Below are 20,852 nucleotides of genomic sequence, written 5' to 3' on the forward strand. Positions count from 1 at the left end.
CCTTTATTTGGTGTGAATTGCTAATTGTCTATAATTTAATAAGGTAACCATTGCTGCCGCAGCAATATATTGCGTGCTGCAGTATATGTATTGACTTACATTTAGCACAAGCCGAGCATGTTTCTGGCACTGTGAAGAACTCTGAAGTGCTCTGCTCCTGACCTCAGGGACTTATTTGCCCACTTTGGACCAACACAGCAAGGGACTACTGAAAGGGCCCAGTGACCAAGGAATGGGGGTGGGTTATTAGTTGGGGTGGTAGAGTGGAAAGGGGCTGATAGGAAATGACCATGTGCAGAAGAGTGAAATGCAGTGGCATTTTGGTGCAAGAAACTCCCTTTCCCCAGTTTGTTTCAACCCAGCCTGGAAGCACAGGTGTTCTAATCACATAATAAGCAGGGACTCCTGAGTTGAAGGAAAAAGCGGTGAGAAGAGAGAGTGGGCTGTTGACTCAGAATGGTGGCAAGAGGAGCCTCTCACCCTGTCAACCTGCTGGGATCACTTCCTGTCCCAGCCCAGGATCCAGATTTTTTCTCTGCTCCAAAGCTGGGCCCTTTTTGATGGGGGGAGGGAAAAGCACCTCCCTCCCTGAGCAACAGTGACCCACTTTGAAGGCACTGGGGAGTCAGCAGTGGGGGAGAGGTGCTGGTGGAGGAATCAGGTTCCATGGCGTGGGCAAATTGCCTTTGCTTCCTTCCCCTTCATAGAAGGAGAATTGTCCTCCTGCCTTTAAAAACTGACCATGTGCAGCTGTGGGATCCTTGGAGCACAAACTACCTGGCCCCTTGTCTTCCTGGTGGAGGGAGCAGCATCATGCTCCAAGGCTGGCGTGGGATCCCTTCCTCAGCAGGGGCTCTTTAGCGTAAACAGAAGGGGAAATTCTGGGTGCTCTGGCAGCAATCCCAGCATACTCCACACTTCCAGCTTTGTTTACAGAGACGCAAGTGGCCCTTACAATAAATATGAAGTGAAAAGCTCTTTATAAATGCTCAAGTAGCAGTACATGATGACCTTACTGTGTCAGGTTTGTCTAGGCCGAGGACTGCCGCAGGCAAAACCAAGGCTCAAGAGAAGCACATCAGCCAGCCCAGGGGGGCTGGTTCTTGGGGACTTAAGAGTGAGGAAGCCTCAGTTTAGCTTTGCGGCTCTTAATTCAAACCCCTTAAGGTCTGTCTTTCATGAAATGATCTCCTCGGGTCACTGAGGGGCACATTATGCACTGCCCAAAGTTTTATAGGTAATTCCAGGTTAGAATACTTTTACCCCCAACCCCAGTCACCTGCAATCAGGACATTTTATCTTGACAGGAAGGGACTGGGGCTTGGTAGTGGAGCTCCTGCTTTGCATACCGGAGGTCCCAGGTTCAGCTCCTGGCAGCATCTCCAGGTAGGGCAGAAAAGCCTTCCTGGAGAGCCACTGCCAGCAGTATGGAAGCAGATGGTTCAAGGAAGGCGGCTTCCTCTGTCCCTGTGACACGCAATGGTGAATTTCAAACAGAAGATAGGGAAGTGTCTTCATGGGCCCTCTCAGAACCTTCCATGAATTCCTAGCAAGAGAAGCATGACATTCAGAATAACGTGCGTTCTAAACAAGACGGATCCCCCCCATTCCATCTCTGAAATCCTTCCATTTTACTCTGCCCCTAGGACAATATCATTAGCAAGATGATCCACATAGCTGCTGTTTCTCCACTGCCCCCAACTGACCTGGGCTAATCTGCCTTTGCAGTTTGGGGAGCTGTGTTTGACTTCTCCAGAAGTAACCTTAAATTGTAATCTTGTAAGAATCCCAGCCTTGTATCCTTCCCTCCTTCGCCTAATGAGGTTATGACCAAATGCTCATTATAATTGCTTTAGACTCCTTTTAATTTTCAAGCTTATTAATCATAAGAAGAGTTATTTAAAATTGCATAAATTAATCTTAGATTAAAAGCCCATCAAAGCCTCGAAACAATTAAGAATAAGTAGGATTTCCCTGGGGCAGCAAGTTTTATTTTAATAGTGTAGCCAGGTGGATATCGGAACATTTGAAGTGCGGGGATGATTAATGTTTGCGACCATTTTGAGGGAGAGTTTTAAAATGGCAGCTCTCAGAGCCTCTCCACATGTTGGGCTGGCTGCAAGATTCAAACCCATTGTCTCTCCTGTGTGTTAATGGACATTTTAATTACAGTCTGTGGGAGGACATTGAACCTGCAAGTGACCAAATTCAGCATCTTGAAATGGATCTGGTTATACCCTGCCTGCTCATTTTCCTTGCCTGGTGTGTTTGTAGAAGTCTGAAAGTTTGCAGACAGGTTGCCTGCTGAAGAGTTCTGGGGAGCTGCAGAGTTGCTCTCAAAGCCTTTTTGCAGATCAGGTGGTCCAAATCAAGGGTGCTGCCTTACTTGCACCACCTCTTCACTGTTGTAGGTATACACTGGACCAGTTTGAGAAGACAAAGCAATGCAGCCATCCGCACTTGCCTGCATTCTCTTGCATCAGACCTATATACAGTTGTCTTCTGCTGTCAGCAATTCCATTGTGCAGCACCGGCTGTGTCTTGGAGGTCTCTGCAGGATGCGATCATGGGATAGCCCATGCTCCAAAGCCCTATATGGTAGCCCATCAATAGCAGGGATAGGGGGAACATTGAGTCACTGTTTGCAGTTGAAGTGAGATAGGATAGCAGCTGTTACCCTGCACATGCCCAATCTCGTCTGATCTCGGAAGCTAAGCAGGGTCAGGCCTGGTTAGTACTTGGATGGGAGACCGCCTGGGAATACCGGATGCTGTAGGCTTATACCATAGTCTTTCGAGACTGAAGGTTGCCAACCAACCAAGATAGGATACACCATTAGAAAATTCCTGGCTATAAGACAGTGCTTGAATGACAAGTGGCTTGATGACCAGAGAGGAAGAGCTCTTTCTAGTCCATAGGAACATCACCACAGAAGACACGCAGGCAGCAGTGGAGGGTGGGTGGGGGAGAAATAGATCAGTACAACAAGCCTCTGGCATCAATGAACTTTCTGGGTACTCCTGTGGTCTCCTCTGTGGTGATCCTAGAATAGTTCACATGGGGCAGGGTAAAGAATTCAACTTGGCCCACATGCCACCTTGCACATGAGCAGTCATTGCCTGTGGCCAAAGACAACTTCACTTTCTACGGTGGCACTCCATTGTTGGCTCCTGCATGTGGTTGGCTTGTTAAACCACAAGGAGGTCTGTCAGAATACCTTCTGCTGATGTTCAGGCAATTGTAGTGGGTGCATATCAGAAAGAAAAAAGACCAAATGTGATTGGAATCAGGATAAGGGAAGTTGATGATTTTTTAATGTGTGTCAGACCTGAGCCAAAGGAGCACCTGAGAGACCTGAACAGGTTTCAGGCAGAGACAGCCTCAAAGCCGCCATATTATGTGTGATGAAAAGCCTCCACACTGCACTGCTGCCCAGAGAAGCACCAGTGGAAGCAACATTTTTAAATACCTCCAGACAAAAGTTTTTTCCGGAGCACAGTGTCTCATAATTGTGCATGCTAAGCAAGGAAGGAAATCCTTTTACAAATCAGATCCTGTAGCCAAGAGAAAAGTTTATTTTCTCCATTTGCCTTAAGCCCCTGAAGGCATTGTGCTTTTTCCTTTTTCCCTCTCTTCCTCTTTCTCTCTGTGCTGTCCTAACGGAGTCCTGACCAACAAGCGTGCGATGCCCCCAGCCCTAATGTGCCGTTAACGATAGGTTAATGTACAGTAGAATGTTTGTCGGGCTCTGGGTTCATTACACTTCTGAGTGCAAGGTCTTTCTGCAGAGTGCCCACGGTTCCATTGCATTATATCATGCAATAAAAGCACCCTTTTCATATCACACACTAATAAACTGTGCTTGAAATGCCATTGGAGGACCCTGAGATCCTTCAGATAAAGGTTGCCTCCAAGTGCAACAGTTGGGATCTCTTGTTCTGATGTTCTGAATTCAGACCTTTCCTCAGACCTGCTTTAACAGAGTTGTCCCTTCTGACTGATAACAGCATCTGGTGTCTTTAACTTTCTACCTCTGAAAGTAAGGATTTGAAAGCCCTGTTTGATTTCTTATTGTCCTGCTTTCCAAACCTCACATTCCCCGCTAAACACAACTGTTCATCCTAGGAAAGGAGGAACTGCCACAGCCCAGCTTTTAATGTGGTACTGTTTATGGGATCCTGCAACATCACTATGGCAAGAACTATGCTGGTTGTCAAATGGTGTCCAAGCCTGATTCAGGGTGCCTGCTGTCACCTCTAAAAGCTTTAGACAACCTGTTCCACCTCAGCTTCAAAGATGCTTCTCCAGTGAGCCTCCAGGCTTACTGTGAACTGGGGAGGTCTTACTGTAGATTCCCTACAGAGAAGGGTTGTCTGCTTGAATTAGGGGCAGGGCCTTCTCTGAGGTGGCCCCAACAGCCCAGCAACCAGAGTTCCCTCCCCAGGGTCTGCCTAACTTGAGGGGCCTTTTCAGAATCTCATTGATGATCTTTCTTTGCAGATGTTCTGTTGGCGTGTCCTCTGATTTGCAGTTTTGTTGATACTGTTGACAGATTTTAGGTTTTATCTGTGCAAGTTATAAAAATTATGCTGTGTAATAAGCCACTTTTTAAAGAAAAGCTGTATACAAGTGTTTTAATCGCTATGTTTATTTTAAAAAAACCTATCAACATTTTAAATTTAAAACCAGATAGCATCAGAAACTCTTACGTTTAAAAAAAATTCCCTGATGAGATAGAAAACATACAAATACAATGTACTAAAAGCATAAAACCTCCTTCCCTACACCCTGTCCTCTCAAAAAGTGCCAATCTAGATGTGATGTGGACATTTCAGTGTCTCTTTCTTGCTTCGTAAAGCACCCATGGAGAGGGGGTTTGTTTGGATCAGGGAGAGGGTGTCTCACCCTTTCCCCACAGCTCCAGTCCAAATAACACATGCGCAAAAGAGGAAAAGACTCCAGTCATATCATGTCTGATGTGGCCCTGGGGATGAGATACAAGCAGCAACTGCTGCATCTCATCAAGGCCCCCCCATGATGAGCAGCCCCAGAATGAGTCTCCCTTCACCACCTGGCAGGGAGGTTCTCTGGTTCATCTCCCAGCCTGTGTCCTGAAGGGCAGGAACTCATTGCAGAGCCAGTTAGATTGGATGGTTTAAGTACAATTCAAGCTCAGGGAAGTTCCCTCACAGGCAGCGCAGGCAATGAAGAGCTTGCATGTTCCTTTTGGAGGTGTCCTGCCTCAGGATAAAGCCCCTCTCCCTATAAAGCCTCTTTGGGACTTGCAGAGAATGTACGCAGCAGTCATTTCAAGATGAAGTCCCCAAATTCCTTGCCCCAGGAAGTAGTGATGGCATCTTGCCTATATGCCTTTAAGAGGGGATTGGACAAATTTTTGGAGGAAAGTCCATCACAGGTTACGATAGGTATGTGCAAGCTTCTGGTTTTAGAGGTAGGTTACCTCAGAGTGCCAGATGCAAGGGACGGCATCAGGATGCAGGTCTCTTGTGGTCCTGTGTGCTCCCTGAGGCATTTGGTGGGCCACTGTGAGATACAGGAAGCTGGACTAGATGGGCCTATGGCCTGATCCAGCGGGCTCTTCTTATGTTCTTAAGTCAGAGAGTCATCGGGGCCCAAGTCATCACAGCCACCAATAGGGGTTTGATTTGGAAAGGGTTAATCCTTCTGTGGCAGTCCAGCTGCTCGCAAAAGGCCGTGCTTCTCAAACAAATGGGATGTGACAAGTTCATTTAAAAAGGCTGGTTTGTCATTGTTTATCTCATTTTCAGAGTTGGCACAGAAAATTAGGTTGGCTGACAGTCACCCACATCCATCCCTGGACCTGTCCAGCCTGACCTTTCCCAGGACTGGGCTTGTTCCTGTGGAAAGGAGGAACTTTCCCTTGAGTGTACACAGCTACTCTAGAGAAGGTGCTCAGCCCCCTTCGCTGTGATCACAGTATTCACTGGAGGCAAAATTCAAGAAAGAGAAATGCACGTTTTTCTCTCCTTAAATATGACTGGCCAGAATAATCGTATGTTGCTCCCTGGTTCTCAAGTAGATACAGAGGCTGATAAGGTATGAGCTGTTCTGTCGCTGTCATTACTGTAGCTGTAAGAACTTCAGGGACCAAAGGAAAAAGAACAACAAATTAACCAAAATAAATAAGATGTCCATGTCTTATCAAATCTATAAGTCTAAAGTGTGTCTGCACGTTTTAGTAGTCTTTCTTCAATCCATTCTTCATTTTTTCCTAGAACCAATGTCATCATCTTTCCTCTGTGTATGGGCTTCCTTTCCACAGTCCTGGGATCTCTGTCAATCTCCCCCCCCCCCCCCACAAACACCTTTTTTTGTTAAGTTACAACAACCCTAAGAATCTTGGAGTGCTTGGAATAAGCTCTCCAAGCATAGATTATGTGACTTTTCTGGGCCTAGCTGATTTTTGTCAGGCAATAAATTGTGGCAGGAGCCCTTGTGCATGAAGCCAAGTTGATGTGGCAGTCAGTGTTTCCTGCACAATGTGTCATCACCTTGTCAGTGCTGGAGTGGGGGGGGGGGGCTCAGTCGAAGGGCTCCTGGAAGAAGCAGGAAAATGAGCCAGGCCTAGAGGCAGAGCAGGGACCTGTCCAGCCAGCACTGGTCAGGTACATAAGAACATAAGAACAGCCCCACTGGATCAGGCCATAGGCCCATCTAGTCCAGCTTCCTGTATCTCACAGCGGCCCACCAAATGCCCCAGGGAGCACACCAGATAACAAGAGACCTGCATCCTGGTGCCCTCCCTTGCATTGGCATTCTGACATAGCCCATTTGTAAAATCAGGAGGTTGCACATACACATCATGGCTTGTAACCCATAATGGATTTTTCCTCCAGAAACTTGTCCAATCCCTTTTTAAAGGCATTCAGGCCAGATGCCGTCACCACACCCTGTGGCAAGGAGTTCCACAGACCAACCACACGCTGAGTAAAGAAATATTTTCTTTTGTCTGTCCTAATCCGCCCAACACTCAATTTTAGTGGATGTCCCCTGGTTCTGGTATTATGTGAGACTGTAAAGAGCATCTCCCTGTACAAGGAGCTGGGCACTAGAGGCCTGCGTCCAGCAGCTTCCATGCAGTGGCTGATGGCTCTTCAGTTTTACAGCCCCCACCTTCCAGGGGCACCAGTGGGACCCTGACCCATCCCAATGATACTTAAGCCAGTTCTTAAGCCAGACCCAATTCTTTCTTGGGTAGTAAAGCCGTGGGAAAGTAGAACGCATGCTGCCAGCAGGCTGTCTGCATTGCAGTATGGGCTTTTGCTTGGGTTCCCCACAGCCTCCATTCTTGAGACGGGGGGGTAATTTTGGAGAGTCTTGAAACAGAAGGCAAGAAAGCCAGATTTGGGGTGAGGGCATAGAGTGTCTGGATTCCACAGGTTCCAATTAGGGGGCATCGTTCAAGACAGATGTCCTGGGTCACGTACCCCCCTCCCATGAATATGGACTTCCCCAAATCCCCATGTGTACTGGGGTTTGCGGTGGGTGGGTGCCTCCTCTCATCATCAGGACATAAATCCCGAGCCAACTCCAGGGGCTGATGTGTCCCAATACTACGCCAAGCGGATAACTCAAGGTTGTATCTCGTTTGGGGGTGTTTGCTGCAAGAGAAAACGTATTTCAAGCTTCTGTGCATTTACATTTCTGCAACATTACCTTGCAAAATGAAGGGAATCAATACAGGAATACTTAAGTACCACAGGGTGCTACCGTTTGGATCCCGGACCTCTATTGCTCAAGGCTAATGTGGGTCCCGTTGGCACCGGCAACGTTTATTTGTTGCTGAAATGCACCGAAAGGCAGCCAGCATTCCCTTGGAATAGACATCCTCTTGCTTTAGATACAATTATTTCCTCTCCTGCCTGTGCTTGTATGTTGTGTTTGTTTCTCCTTTCCTTAGGAATGAGTGTGTCTGGTTAACAAATGGGTTCTGTCTCTTTCTAACAGCCTGGAACTTCATTATACCTGCACAAACTGCCAGTTCCATTTCTGATGTGGCTGACTTGTTTCTTCCTTTCTTTCTTTTTTTCCCTTGCTCCATTCAGCCCCTCTAGCAGTGTCTTTCATTACCACCTACAGTCCTGCTTGTCTTCCGCCTCAGTGGAATCCGGTCACCAGTGGAGAAACATTGATCCAAGCGTAAGCGAGGGGGATGCTCTGCCCTTCCACGTCTGCTTTCAGCATCCTTCCTTTCCCATCATCCTTTTTCTTTCTGAGACTCCCTCCCCCTTGTCTTGTGGCATCTGGAGCGGTTCTGGCTTGCGGAACAGGATTGTGTCAACCAGGCCCTCCTTGCCTCACCAGATATCCAGCCTGGAGCAGGCCCCCTTTTTTCCTGCAGCTGCCACGTTGCAGTTTCCTGCTAAACTCATCCCAAATGCTCTTTCCCTGCTGCTTCTGCATCAAGTTCAAACATGTAGCGAGATGACTTCTGGTCAATGTTACCTTCTGGTTTGGCGATTGTGGTGCCATTTTACATGCCGCATGCAAAGTAGTGCGTGAACTGGATTTGGCCTGATCATCAGCAGAGTACCAGCTGGTAGCAGGTTTGAAAGGCCGGAGATTCGCGCTTGGGATGACACTCCCTTGAAAAAGGGGGGATGTGGAATTTGTATGTATTAGTCTGCACTGTCCTTGGAGGCAGGATGCCTCTCTCAGTGTTGCTTCCCTGCAAGTGGTATTCAGAGGCATGTGACCTCTGAACCTGAGGGTAGCATCCAGCCAGGGCCAGTCCAAGCCCCATTTTGCCACCCTCTCCCATGCACCTTCACCTCCTCATGCACTTGGAATATGGCAATCCAGAATCCACTGCGAGTCTTCTGACCCGTGGCTCTGATGTAGGGCCTGTTCCTCCATGCTGATCTTGTTCAAAATAAACAGGTTGAAGTGGAGCTTGTTGGTCGCCAAGATGGTGGCACTTCACCTGTTCTTGCTCACCCCACTGCGGCTCAGTGGTGAGGAGGTGGGATAGTGGCCGGTTTTCTCTCTGCTGTTGCCCCAGTTGTCTTCCCACTTGCAAAAAGCAAGCCAGAAGGGGATTGGTGGGCAGCACAGCAGAGGGAGACAGCAAGCAGATGTGGAGTGTAGGACAGCCCTTGCCCATGTGCTGCCGCCTGTCCCCAACTCACTCTTCCTCTTTGACTACCATCTCAGAACTCTCTTTACAGCAGTACGCCCCCCCCCCAAATAAATTAAAACATTGAGTTATTTTGAACATTTCCTCCTGTAGGAAAGTGGTGCTAAAAACCGAGGTTGTCATAGTTTTCATTTAAGCAGTGAATGCTTTTGCAGATAAAGCTCCTGAGGGACATGTGGGGACACCATTCATTTCTGCAGGACGAAGGCAGCTTAACTGAGAGATGTTGTTGTTATCTAAGGATATCGGAGCTGTGTGTTGACCTGCTGCAGAGCAAAGGGCCAGATGAGAACCAGCCGACAGTTGTGGGTGATCAGATGTAGGACTATTACAGGAACTGTCTTTGGTTAATTGCTCTTTCAGCATCAGTAAAAGGAAACCCTGTATGGAACTGAAGAAGCAACCAGATGTGTTACACACTCCAGGCTCCCTGGACAGCAGCAGGCCTCCCATGCTTGCCCCCCACTTCACCCAAAGGGGACTGGACTAGTCATTTTGTGCAGCATCCAACCAGTGTCTCTGTTTTCATATGGCATCTGCTGAAGTGCGGGATCCTAGCTAGGCATTTGTGGCAGTGTGTCAGATGCAGCTCACTTAACCTCCCAGCCAAGTGTGTCTCCTGCGTGCACACACCTGCCATTGCCTTCCAGGTTTCCATGCTGTCCCACTTGCTGTGGCTAATACTAAGCAAAGCAGGTAACTTTTTCACTGGTGCGAGATGCTTCTTCCGCAGCAGGAAGCTTCTGTGTTGTAAAGGAGATTCATGGAAGAAACCGGCCTGACGTTGTTTAATGGCTGCTTTTACTGGCCCAGTGCGTGTGCTCTCCTTTTGTCTCTGGGATCTTGATTTGTTTCTCTTACCATCCTTCCCTGACCCTCCTTTACCAGTTTTGTTTGTGGTTCACTTATTTAAAAGGCCAGGCAGGTAGTTGTAGGTTTTATTGTGAATAAGGACCTTTGTTCCTGTCCTCCAGGGATCTCCAAGAGTTTTACAAACACTTAAGTGGATTTAACCTTGTGGCATTCTGTGAAGCCAGTAAGAGTAATTACTCTAAGACTAGACACCACTCTTGACCAGGGAGCCAAGAAGGAGAAATGGCACACTTGGCAGGGACAAGATATTCATGTCAGGCCATCAGAAAAGTAATTTAGAATCTGTCTGTGTCTTAACAGTTCTGTGAAAACTGGCACCTGAATGTACTTCTTTTCCTCTTTCCTCCTGCTCCCTTTTTCTTTTTCGATCATGTCTGTTGACAGTGAGCATATGGGCAGGGCCTGGTCATGTTTTCAATATAAGCACATTGCCAAGGAAATATTAGGCACTTTGATAATGAGGATATAATTTTGCAATTAGTGGGGGTTTTTTTGGAGGGGGAGAAGAGGAAAAAGAAATCAGGATGTCAGTGCAGGAGAGGAAAGTGCACAGGATAGAGAAAAGTTCCCAGCATTCTCACTGTAAAGAGGGAGGAGCTTTGCTGCCCAAAGCATGCTGCTGTTTGGATAAGAGGTGGGACCAGTCTCTCTCTTTGGCTCATTGCCACACACTGGAAGTGGTGGTGAACTTAGACCAATCCTGAACATGCTTTGGTTCTTTGTGCCGTCCAGAGTGACTGGAGGCTTAACATTGCCCTATTTATTTAAAATAAAAAAATATGAGGAGACATGGAAAGGACAGGACTTGCCTGCCCAGACGTGAACACTTAACAGCCATACGTCAACCATACATACGTTGCTAAACTGTGACCAGGCTGAGGAATTGTTTTTGGCTGCCCAACATACAGGAGCTTTTTTTATTGAGTCAAAGGCCTCATTGCTAAATCTCCATCTTGCTAATGTGATTACAGCTCCAGCATCCTCCACTCCTTTCGCTGCATCTCTCCCTCCACCACCCATTTGTCCCACTTCTGTCTCCACCCGCTTTGCAGCTCTCTTGCCTTTGCTCAGACACTTCCATCTTCTTTTTCCTGAAGAGTTTGGGGGCCGCATTTTTCCAGCCCTCACCAGTTTAATTGTTTCAATTGGCCATTGGGGACAAAGGAAATGAGAGCCAGCAACTCCATCAGACAGTTGATGAGGCTGGTGCAGTTTTTCTGGAGCACAATTGCCTCAGCTTCTGCTTTGCTGTCCCTTGATCATGTGCTGCTCTTGAGAGGCCAGGTTGGTGAAAGGCTCAGTGGGCTGCAGAAGGCCAAGTGCTGGTTTTGGCTGTGGGAGACCCAGGTTCAAATTCCTACTTAGCCAGTAGCCTTGAATGTCAGTGTCTCTTGACAAGAGAAAAAGTGAGAGACTGTGGCAGTGAGGGGAGGCTTCTTATGCAGGACATTTCAGGGCTCACATCTGCCTGGAAGGCACACGTTTGTCCTGAGAACCCAGCCCCCTAATCCCAGGGCAAGGGGAAGCCTGCAGTGGAAAAGCAAATTCAGTTATTCATAGGTAGAAAATTATTCTGCACATTCTCAGTGACATCTGTAGTATAATTTCATGTATCACAAGGCTGATGCATATCTGACTGTGCTGCAGATCATGGGTTTCATCGCCTGTTGCAGGGTTCTGAGAATCTCTCCTCCTTTCTTCTTCTTCTTCTTGAAATGGCCACCTGCCGTCAGTGGCAACAGAGGAAATTGTCCAACTGTTTCCTGTTACATTCTTAGATGTCTCAGAGAGGTGATGCTTGCAGACCCACAGATACTGTCATGTCTGGGTTGCTCATGGGATCAGAGATAACATGTGAGTGTGATGCACACCCAGGTAAAGAAATGTTATGGTTTACTCTCAGAAGGAGAGGGGGCAGTCTGGCTAAGTCTTCACTACAGTATCTTCATATGCAGGGTGCTGACAGGCGTGGGGGAGCCCATTCCTCCTCTGCTGTTCTGAGATTTGCCCGTGCACCCTTCGCTATCCTGTGTTTGTGCCTTTCTCAAATATTTTTAATTTAAAACTCTTCTTTTAAACATTGAAAGAGCCAGCAGCAGGACCCAGAGCTCAGTGGGGTGGAACATATACTTGACATGCAGAAGACCCCCAGACTCAGCTCTTGGCATCTCCAGTCAAAGGGTCCCTGGATCGGGGAGATCTGGGAAGGTTTTTTTATGTGCCTAAGTTTCTTGACCTCGTCCATCTTTGCTTCTCTCAGGGCCACCTTTTCATCGTCCAGTACAATGATGGGAATGCTGAGGTGGTCTCCATGTGGGTGTGTCGGATGCTGGAGGAGAGGCGCTTGCAGCAGCAACAGCAGCAGGGACCACAATGAATGGAAGAGGAGCCCAATAAATGCCCACGCAGGAGAGAGAGAGCCTGACACAAGCCCCAGCTCACCCAGACTCCTGAGGCTGTGATGGGAGGCTTTGCCCAAGAGCAAGATGGAGGCATTTGGCCATGTGTGTGGCAAGGGAAGATTCTTCTGCAAGCTCACTAAATGCCACCTGAAGATCATTTGTCACGCTGAACACTTCAGCCTTAAGACAATATATTATTATTATTATCTGTTGTATTAAACTTACTGTATATTTCTTGGCTTCAGAGTATTTTATACACTTTCTATTATTTTGCAAACTTTAAAAAGCTTTTTAATCATTCCTGGCATGAACTGAGTGGTTGTTTTGGTCCATGAAGTCAAAAATATACTGCTTGGGTTTTGAATTTTTAAATATCAAAATGAAGTAGAAATTGATTGACCAGAGGAAATGTGACTGTCTTGGAAGAATAAAAAGTGTATCAAGTATCAGTCTCAGGATGTCTCCTGAATTTGTATTCATTATGCTTTTGCAGGTTGTTAATCAAAATAGCCCCAGGAGCAATTCTTAAGTGCTGGGAAACGAGGCCAGCACACAAAGCATTTTGCTTTCCTCTTGGAGTGGGGTAATGTCACAGTGGCTGAGTTTGAACCAAGCACACGGCAACTGTCTTGCCAGGTCAGACCAAAATCTAGTTCCCCAAAGCTGGCCAGATACCCCTGGACACACCCATCCACCGCACATGTCATGCACTTGGCTGCACTGGAGTTGTGTGCAGCCTGTTCGGATTCCTTGCCTTTCCCTATGGCAAATGAAGGGAACTGTAAACTTTGTACAGGGCTGTACATCTAGCATGTGTATCCAACTCCCCCCCCCCCCGTGTCACATGCAGCTGTCATCTGCATGAGGAGATGGTCTAGATCAGCAATTTTCAACCTTTTTCATTTCATGACACAGTAACAAGGTGCTAAAATTGTCAGGGCACACCATCCGTTTTTTGACAACTGACAAGGCACACCACAGTGCCATCCAGGGGCTTTCACCCCCCAATGGCCCTACTAGTATAAGACCCTCCCCCAAACTCCTGTGGCACACCTGCAGACCATTAATGACACACCAGTGTGCTGTGGCACACTGGTTGAAAATTGCTGGTCTAGATAAATCTGCTTTTCAAAGGACTCTCAAAGAGAAAAGGCCCTAAAGCATAGAATAGGCACACATGGAAGTTTCTTCACAACATCCTGCCCTAAAACCATTTTTGTTTTCTGTTGTCTAAACAGCAAACGCTTTCAGGGTAACAAGCAATCAGAGAGGTTAAGAATTAAAAACATGCACACCCCCAGCATTACCCATTTTGTTAATTCAAATTTCCCTTTCTGTTTTGCAGCTGTATTTATGGGATCTTTTTTTGTATTTAAAATGTATTTCAGAGAGCTCATCATTGTTTCTCAATCTATGTTCTTCAGAAGTCTGCCCACTTACGTGATTTTATGACACCAGCAACAACAGTGTTTACTCGGGGGGAAGGTTTGTGTGTGTGTGGCTGGCTGGCTGGCTAAGTCAGTAAAAACCTGAAGAGCATCATAAAAGATTGAAAGGAACACAGGCCCCTTGTAGTGAGAAATTTCTGCTGAACAGTTACAAATCCTGACTGTTACTTCAGAGGTAGCCTGGAAAAGACTTTGCTTCCTTCCTTGGAGGGATCATCAATCTTCAGGTGAAGGATAGAGATTGCAGGCATGAACTTATAGACTAAAGTTTGTCTTAATTGCTCCAATGTCACAACCTTTCTGGCAGATAACAGTACAATGAATGACTCAATGTGACCGGTAGCTGCAGGTGCTTTTTCTAAAAGTGAGACAAATTTCTTTCCTTTGAGCCAAGTGGGCTGAGGCAGCTTTCTCATTTATTTATCTTCTAACATTCAGCGTATACCTTTCCTGAATAAAAGGTCTTTCTGTTACGTTTAGTGTACAAGTTCATAAAACGACAATTTTCCTCCCCTCGCCCCCAGTAAATATTTTCCCCTGGAAAACTGTGTTCTCAATCCCCAAAGTACGAACCAAAAAGATTGTATCCTATATCAAAAATGGATAAAGGATGCAAATCGATTAGTGATGAATAGTATCCATTATAGAAAGTGTCAATTAGCAGTTTTAGAAGGGAGCTGGTGGCCTGCTTAGAAAGGACCCTTTGGGGTTGACAATCACTTACTATAATTAATTAGCCATTTGCCCTTCATCTCCTTCTCTAGCTTGCATTAAACCTTTCTCGGTGGTGTAGCTGGAGGGGGGTTGGAGCGCCCAGGCTGGCAGGGGGCCACAGCGTGGCGGGCAAGCAGCCCCTCCCTTCGGAGCCATTCCTGACAGGGGGAGCAAAATGGAGACGAATGACTCTGTTTTGCTCCCCCCGCCAGGAATGGCTCTGAAGGGAGGGGCCGCTTGCCCACCCCCCTGCCAGCCTGGGCGCTCCGCCCCCCTCCAGCTATGCCACTGCCCTTTATAAGTTGTTTACAAACTGTATACATACAATAATAGCAGAAACAATCCTGTAACTAAGCACAGGCTGAAGCAAGCCACCAAATGATGTATTTGGTTTTGGAACTGGCCCTCAGAGTTTTCCCTCTCTCTGACGTAGGGCCACATCTTATATGGCCACCAGCAAGATGCTTTGCAGAGGTAACAATGAATGGAATTAAATGATGGCGATGCTTTCCTTCTCCCACGCCCCACAACATCTAGCTCTGTTGGGTCTTTTACTTTCCATCAGGACAGGGAACCACCTTCTTGTTGCTCCTGGTATGTAAACTGCTTTGAGAACTTTTCTGATGGAAAGTGGTATAGCAATATTCTAAATAATCCCACCTTATGCATTGTCTCTCACTCTTCCTCCTAAAGCACCTTGGTTTGGGGGTCCTGAGTGGGTTGCTGTTCAGACAGAGGCTGAGAGCCTCAGACCAGCTGAGCATCAACTCTAGAGCTGTTCTTGGTGCCTCTAGTCTAGACCATTCCGAGGACCCTACATTGGCAACCTGTTGGCTTGGTCATGTTGTGAGAATGGATGATGGCCGGATCCCAAAGGATCTCCTCTATGGAGAACTCGTGCAAGGAAAGTGCCCTACAGGTAGACCACAGCTGTGATACAAGGACATCTGCAAGAAGGATCTGAAGGCCTTAGGAGTGGACCTCAACAGGTGGGAAACCCTGGCCTCTGAGCGGCCCACTTGGAGGCAGGCTGTGCAGCATGGCCTTTCCCAGTTTGAAGAGACACTTGGCCAACAGACTGAGGCAAAGAGGCAAAGAAGGAAGGCCCATAGCCAGGGACAGATTGTGGAAGGGATTGTCACTCCTGAATCAGCCTTTTCAGCCACACTAGACGCTGTTCCAGAACCACCTTTCAGAGCACGATACCATAGTCTTTCGAGACTGAAGGTTGCCAACAACATTGGCAAAAAGGGGGAGGCACCCACCCACCCCCACTAACTGCCTCTGTTAATTGCATCTGTTCTAGAAGTTTAACCTGAGCAAAGCCCCTCTCTGGCTAACCTGCAAATGCTCTCTGTACATGGTCAGTACAGCTTTGATATTCTTCATCCTCACATCTGAAATGTACTACTACAGGTGGTCTAAAGTTGCTTCCAGGCATCCTTTTAACATAACTCTGTACTATTAAATTTGCTCAAAGCAGAGAAGAACAAAGTAATCCGCCTTCTGGGTCCTTGTTTGCCCATCAGGGAAATGCTTGGATGCTCCAGGATAAAAATAGATAAGACGAAGAATCAGTTCATATCAGTCAGTACTGGGTTTTCCCATATCTGGAAAGTAGCCTTGCCCTCCTAAAATACCTCCATGTTTTGTAGGCATTCCTGGTGGAGTTTGGCTGGCATGGGGCCTTTCCAAGCAGTTTGAGAGGTTCATGTGGCCAGCAGTTTTGTAGAGCATGCCACCACCATGTGGAATCATTGCCCACCAGTTTCTCTCCATGGCTAGTATAATGTGTCACCAAGCATAATGATCACATCCTTTGCATGAAGTGGAAATGAAATGGTGATGGTGCAGAGTGGAATGGTGGCCGGGTGGAAAAGTGGGGAAGCAAAGGGATCCAAAGTAGTAATGGTTGCGTGTAGGTACACTTGCAAGGGGTAAGTTGAAAGGGGATGATGCCTGAGCCCTTCCTGGTCTCTGCTCCTGCTCTGGAGGTCTCACCACCTTTCACTGGGCAATAGCCAGTTCCATCTCCAGTGGTGACCTCCCACTTCTGGAACTTTCCAGCACCTTTCTTCATGCCTTCTTCTCCCATAATGTTGCTGGAGATTAGCATCCATTTCAGGATCTATGATGTCTTCCCCCCCCCCCCCCACCTTCATCTATCAATCCTATATGCCCTTACCAACTCCAGTTAGGGAGAGGTGACAGCCCATTCCATTTCCCAACTTTTCAGGTCACATAATCTATTCCTCAGAAATGAACTTGGGAATTAACCCTAACAAACTATCTGTCATGGGGAACAAAAAGAGGCACAGCAAATCTTCTTAAATCACACATGGTCATTTTCAGGAACAGGCCTGGAACCCTTGCAGTGAGTCTGACTTCTGCAAAAGAGGTCCCATGACTTTGTATCAGTTCTTGCAAAGTGCACCACTTGGCAGCTTTGTAAGTTATGCTTTGTTTATTCAGTGCTGCTCCTAAAAGAAAATATTTCTTTACTCAGCGTGTGGTCGGTCTGTGGAACTCCTTGCCGCAGGATGTGGTGACAGCATCTGACCTGGATACCTTTAAAAGGGGATTGGACAAGTTTCTGGAGGAAAAAATCCATTACGGGGTACAAGCCATGATGTGTATGTGCAACCTCCTGATTTTAGAAATGGGCTATGCCAGATGCAAGGGAGGGCACCAGGATGCAGGTCTCTTGTTATCAGGTGTGCTCCCTGGGGCATTTGGTGGGGCCGCTGTGAGATACAGAAAGCTGGACTAGATGGGCCTATGGCCTGATCCAGTGGGACTGTTCTTATGTTCTTATATTAGGCCATTGTGCAAAACAGCTGCTGCGTTCAAAGTCTGCCCATTGCAGCACAGTGACACCTCTGAGGCATCCATAGCTGCTTCAGAGGTGAAATGTTGAGAGGAAAGCAGCATGGAATCAAAGAACAAAGCACTCTCTGTACTCGTGCAGTTGTCCTAACTCAGATCAGAGGTCCATATATGACAGGGATGTATTTAAAAGTTAAAGGAGGCCCCAAACGAAGTGACTGAGTATATCTAGTTTGACCCTGAGAGATAGCAAACAGAAAAGGGAGCACCTTTTTTTTCTCTATGCCTGTTTCCTCAGAAACGTGGGCATAGAAGAGCAACCTGAATACCAGTAACTACCAGTTCCTGATTCTGTACTTGAAATCACTGCTATGGATTAGAATCCACCCTTTTGCTATGCTTTAAACCTATTAGGGTGAACTTAAATGCACCCTGATACTCCTTCCACTTGGTAACAGATTTGTCCACCACAGTGGCATAGCTAGAGGGGGTGAAAAGCGTAAGTTTTGCAGGAAGCCTCACCACGACTTGCTAGCAGCCCCTCCCCCTCCTCTTCAGAGTCATCCCAGGTGGTGGGAGCAAAATTGAGGTGTCTTGTGTGCCCCCTGAAGCATTTGGTGGGACACTGTAAGATACAAGAAGCTGGACTAGATGGGCCTTTGGCCTGATCCAGCGGGGCTCTTATGTTCTTATGTATGCCTGCCTCCAAAGGGGAGGGGCCCCTTGCACTCTGTGGTGAAGCTCCCTGCAAGATTTAGTGCTTTGCACCCTACTAGCTACACCACTGGCCCACCACATGTGTTTTGGATTTGCGTCAATGGGGATTCCGCCCCACCTTCAAAAGATTTTGAAGCTTTAGGGAGAAACTGTGCTCCCAAGACAGAACTCTGTAGTTCTGAAAAAAAAAAAATTCTTCCCTAAGGCCTCCAAAATGCTCTCAGTTGGCCCTCTTGTTTTCAAGAACTGGGTGCCAGGAAAAAAAAAATCTGCTTCTTCCATTCTTTTTCCAAGCACCCTGCTGTCAGTCTGCCAAGGGCAACGCGTCACTCTTTGTTTTCTCAATAGCAGCTTGAAAAAGCTTTCTTGGTGTGGATTTATTGGCAAGGAAAACAATTCATGGAACAGCTCAAATTGTGGCTGCACACACACAAATCCCCAGACTCCTCTAGCTGGGGCAAACCCTCCCTTCCTTGGGGTAAGTTTACACATTACATTAACCGCATCATAACTACAGTTATCGCTTGATAGACTGACTTATTTGTGAGGATATTTTTTGGCTCTCACCATTTTCAAATAACAGTCATCCCTAGAGGGCTAGCTACCCCTAAGAGATGCTTAAATGAAAGCTGGTGCCCCAGTGCAATCCAATACTTGTCTGCTCAGAATTAGGTCCCATGGATTTTAGTGGGAGTTGCTCCCAGATCAGTATGTACAGGATTGCAACCCCAGACACTGAACTGTGGCTCGGGACTTCCTCAATCCAAGCCTCACCTCTGCCACAAACTCACTGTAATAGTACTTGCTTCCTGACAGGGTTGCTGGTAGAAAGTGTGATGTGCTCTGCACACTTAGGAAGTTGCCTGCAGAGTGTGGTGGCGGCAGTTTGTTATTTATTGAGTGTGTCTTTTTGAAAAAGCCATCACTAGAGAACCCCAGGGTCCTTCTCTACCACAGAACACCTTGAGTAAGTTAACCCAAAAAAGAGAAATACTTCAGACATAGGAAATATTTCTTGACCCAGCATGTTCATTAGTTTGTGGATCTCCTTTACACAGGTTGTGGAGATGGCATCTGGTCCAGATGCTTTGAAAAGGGGATTGGACAGATCTCTGGAGGAAAAGGCTCACAGGAAAAGATCTCACAGGCTACTAAGCCACAATGGGTATGTGCAACATCCTGATTTCAGGTTACCTCAGAATGCCAGATGCAAGAGAGGGCATCAGGATGTAGATCTCTTGTTGTCTTGGGTACTCCCTGAGGCATCTGGTGGGCCACTAGGAGATACAGGAAGACTAGATGGGCTTTTGACCTGATCCAACAGGCCTCTTCTGATGTTCTTATATACTAGAGTATGTATTTTGTATTTCAGTTTGGGATTTTCAGGAGCAGAATTCCACAGATGTGGAGCAACCACTAATCGTGTTTGTGATGTGTGGAAGGCTAACCACGGGTGTTACTAGTAGGCAGCTTTCCTGGTCAGCAATAATAGGGGCAACTTGAGAGGTGGAGAGAGGTGTTTCCCACAAGAACTGCTTGTTTCACCAAAGTCAGTAGTGTGTGTTTTGGGGGGGGGGGGGGTCGGGGGTCATCCTGGTTATGAAAACTGTGTGGGAAGGGAGGATTAATCTTTCTCCCTACAGGATTTCCACCATGGCATTGGTGAAACTAGAGATGCTTCCATTTGGAAGCACATCTCTTAATGTACTCCCCCAAAAATCTGTTTAGCCTGAATTTATAACAGAAGCCATATTGGAAACAGAACAAAGGTTTGAAGAGTTGGCAAGCTAGTTCTGTTCATTGGTGCGCTGAGTGAGCTGAGACACAGCCAAGTGCTCTTGAGCCCTTTCCTCCCTGGTACAAGCAACAACAAAGGCCTGGGCAAAACTTTCTCCCCTTATGCCCCCAGCTACTCGGAAGCTGAGTGCAAAATAAAGCAAGAACTGTGTCAGATCCTCTACTGCTGTTCAGATGGGAATAGGTGAAAGAGCCCTTTGTGTAGGCTTGATAAAGAGGGGTCTAACTGTGAGGCCATACTGAGATGCTTGGGCTACCTATTGCTACTGCAAAGGAAAGGTGCTCATTTCAGGACAAAAGCGGAGTAGTTCCCAGGGAGTTTGTTCTTCTTATCCTCTTGATCCTGAGAGTGACAAGGTTGCCTCTCATTGGGGTGGGGGGAGAGCAAGTCCTTTCTTACCTATCCAAACTGCACACTGACAACTTTTCCTAAGTGTATGGGGAAGGGGCAGTGTCAGAATGTTCAGAGCAGACAGAGAAGGGAGACACAAGTTAATTCTACCCCTTTGTTTAGAAAGGGAGAGATAAAAGTTCAGTTTAATTTATCCTGCTTTCCCAGAAAATTCACCCGTTCTTTTGACCAAGTGTAAGCAGAAGGTGGACCAGTTCTACAGGTAAATTGCTGGAGGATTTGCTGTAGAGTGGGAAGAAGTTTTGACTGTTGAAGTAACAACAGTAATAAGGCTTTTCCCCTTCTAGTTTAGGCCTTTGGAATGAAGCCCTGCTCTGTAGTAACTCCACTGTAGATGTCACACTGGCTGCTGTGCAATGCAGCGGGTCAGTGGCCCCATCCATGGGGCCACCACTTTCACCTGGTTGCAGCTAGTAAACCACCCAACTCCAGTTTAAAACATACCCAAGCAAAGCAGATCTCATAAGCCTGAAGCCTGCCCACAG

General features: G+C 47.0%; 1 protein-coding gene and 1 pseudogene across 2 annotated transcripts in view; both read left to right on the plus strand.

Moving 5' to 3' along the window:
- The window catches only part of MAP2K5 (mitogen-activated protein kinase kinase 5), a 148,603-nt gene extending 135,701 nt beyond the window's left edge, over positions 1-12,902 (plus strand). For both annotated transcript variants that reach the window (XM_066635045.1, XM_066635047.1), the window contains one exon: positions 12,312-12,902. In XM_066635045.1, the coding sequence (XP_066491142.1) occupies positions 12,312-12,428 (117 nt within the window). In that variant the 3' untranslated portion in view covers positions 12,429-12,902. The remainder of the gene's footprint in view (positions 1-12,311) is intronic.
- Positions 2,663-2,779, plus strand: LOC136659675 (5S ribosomal RNA; annotated as a pseudogene).
- Positions 12,903-20,852: the final 7,950 nt, after the last annotated feature.

The sequence above is a fragment of the Tiliqua scincoides genome, chromosome 8, assembly GCF_035046505.1.
Source record: "Tiliqua scincoides isolate rTilSci1 chromosome 8, rTilSci1.hap2, whole genome shotgun sequence".
NCBI lineage: Eukaryota > Metazoa > Chordata > Lepidosauria > Squamata > Scincidae > Tiliqua > Tiliqua scincoides.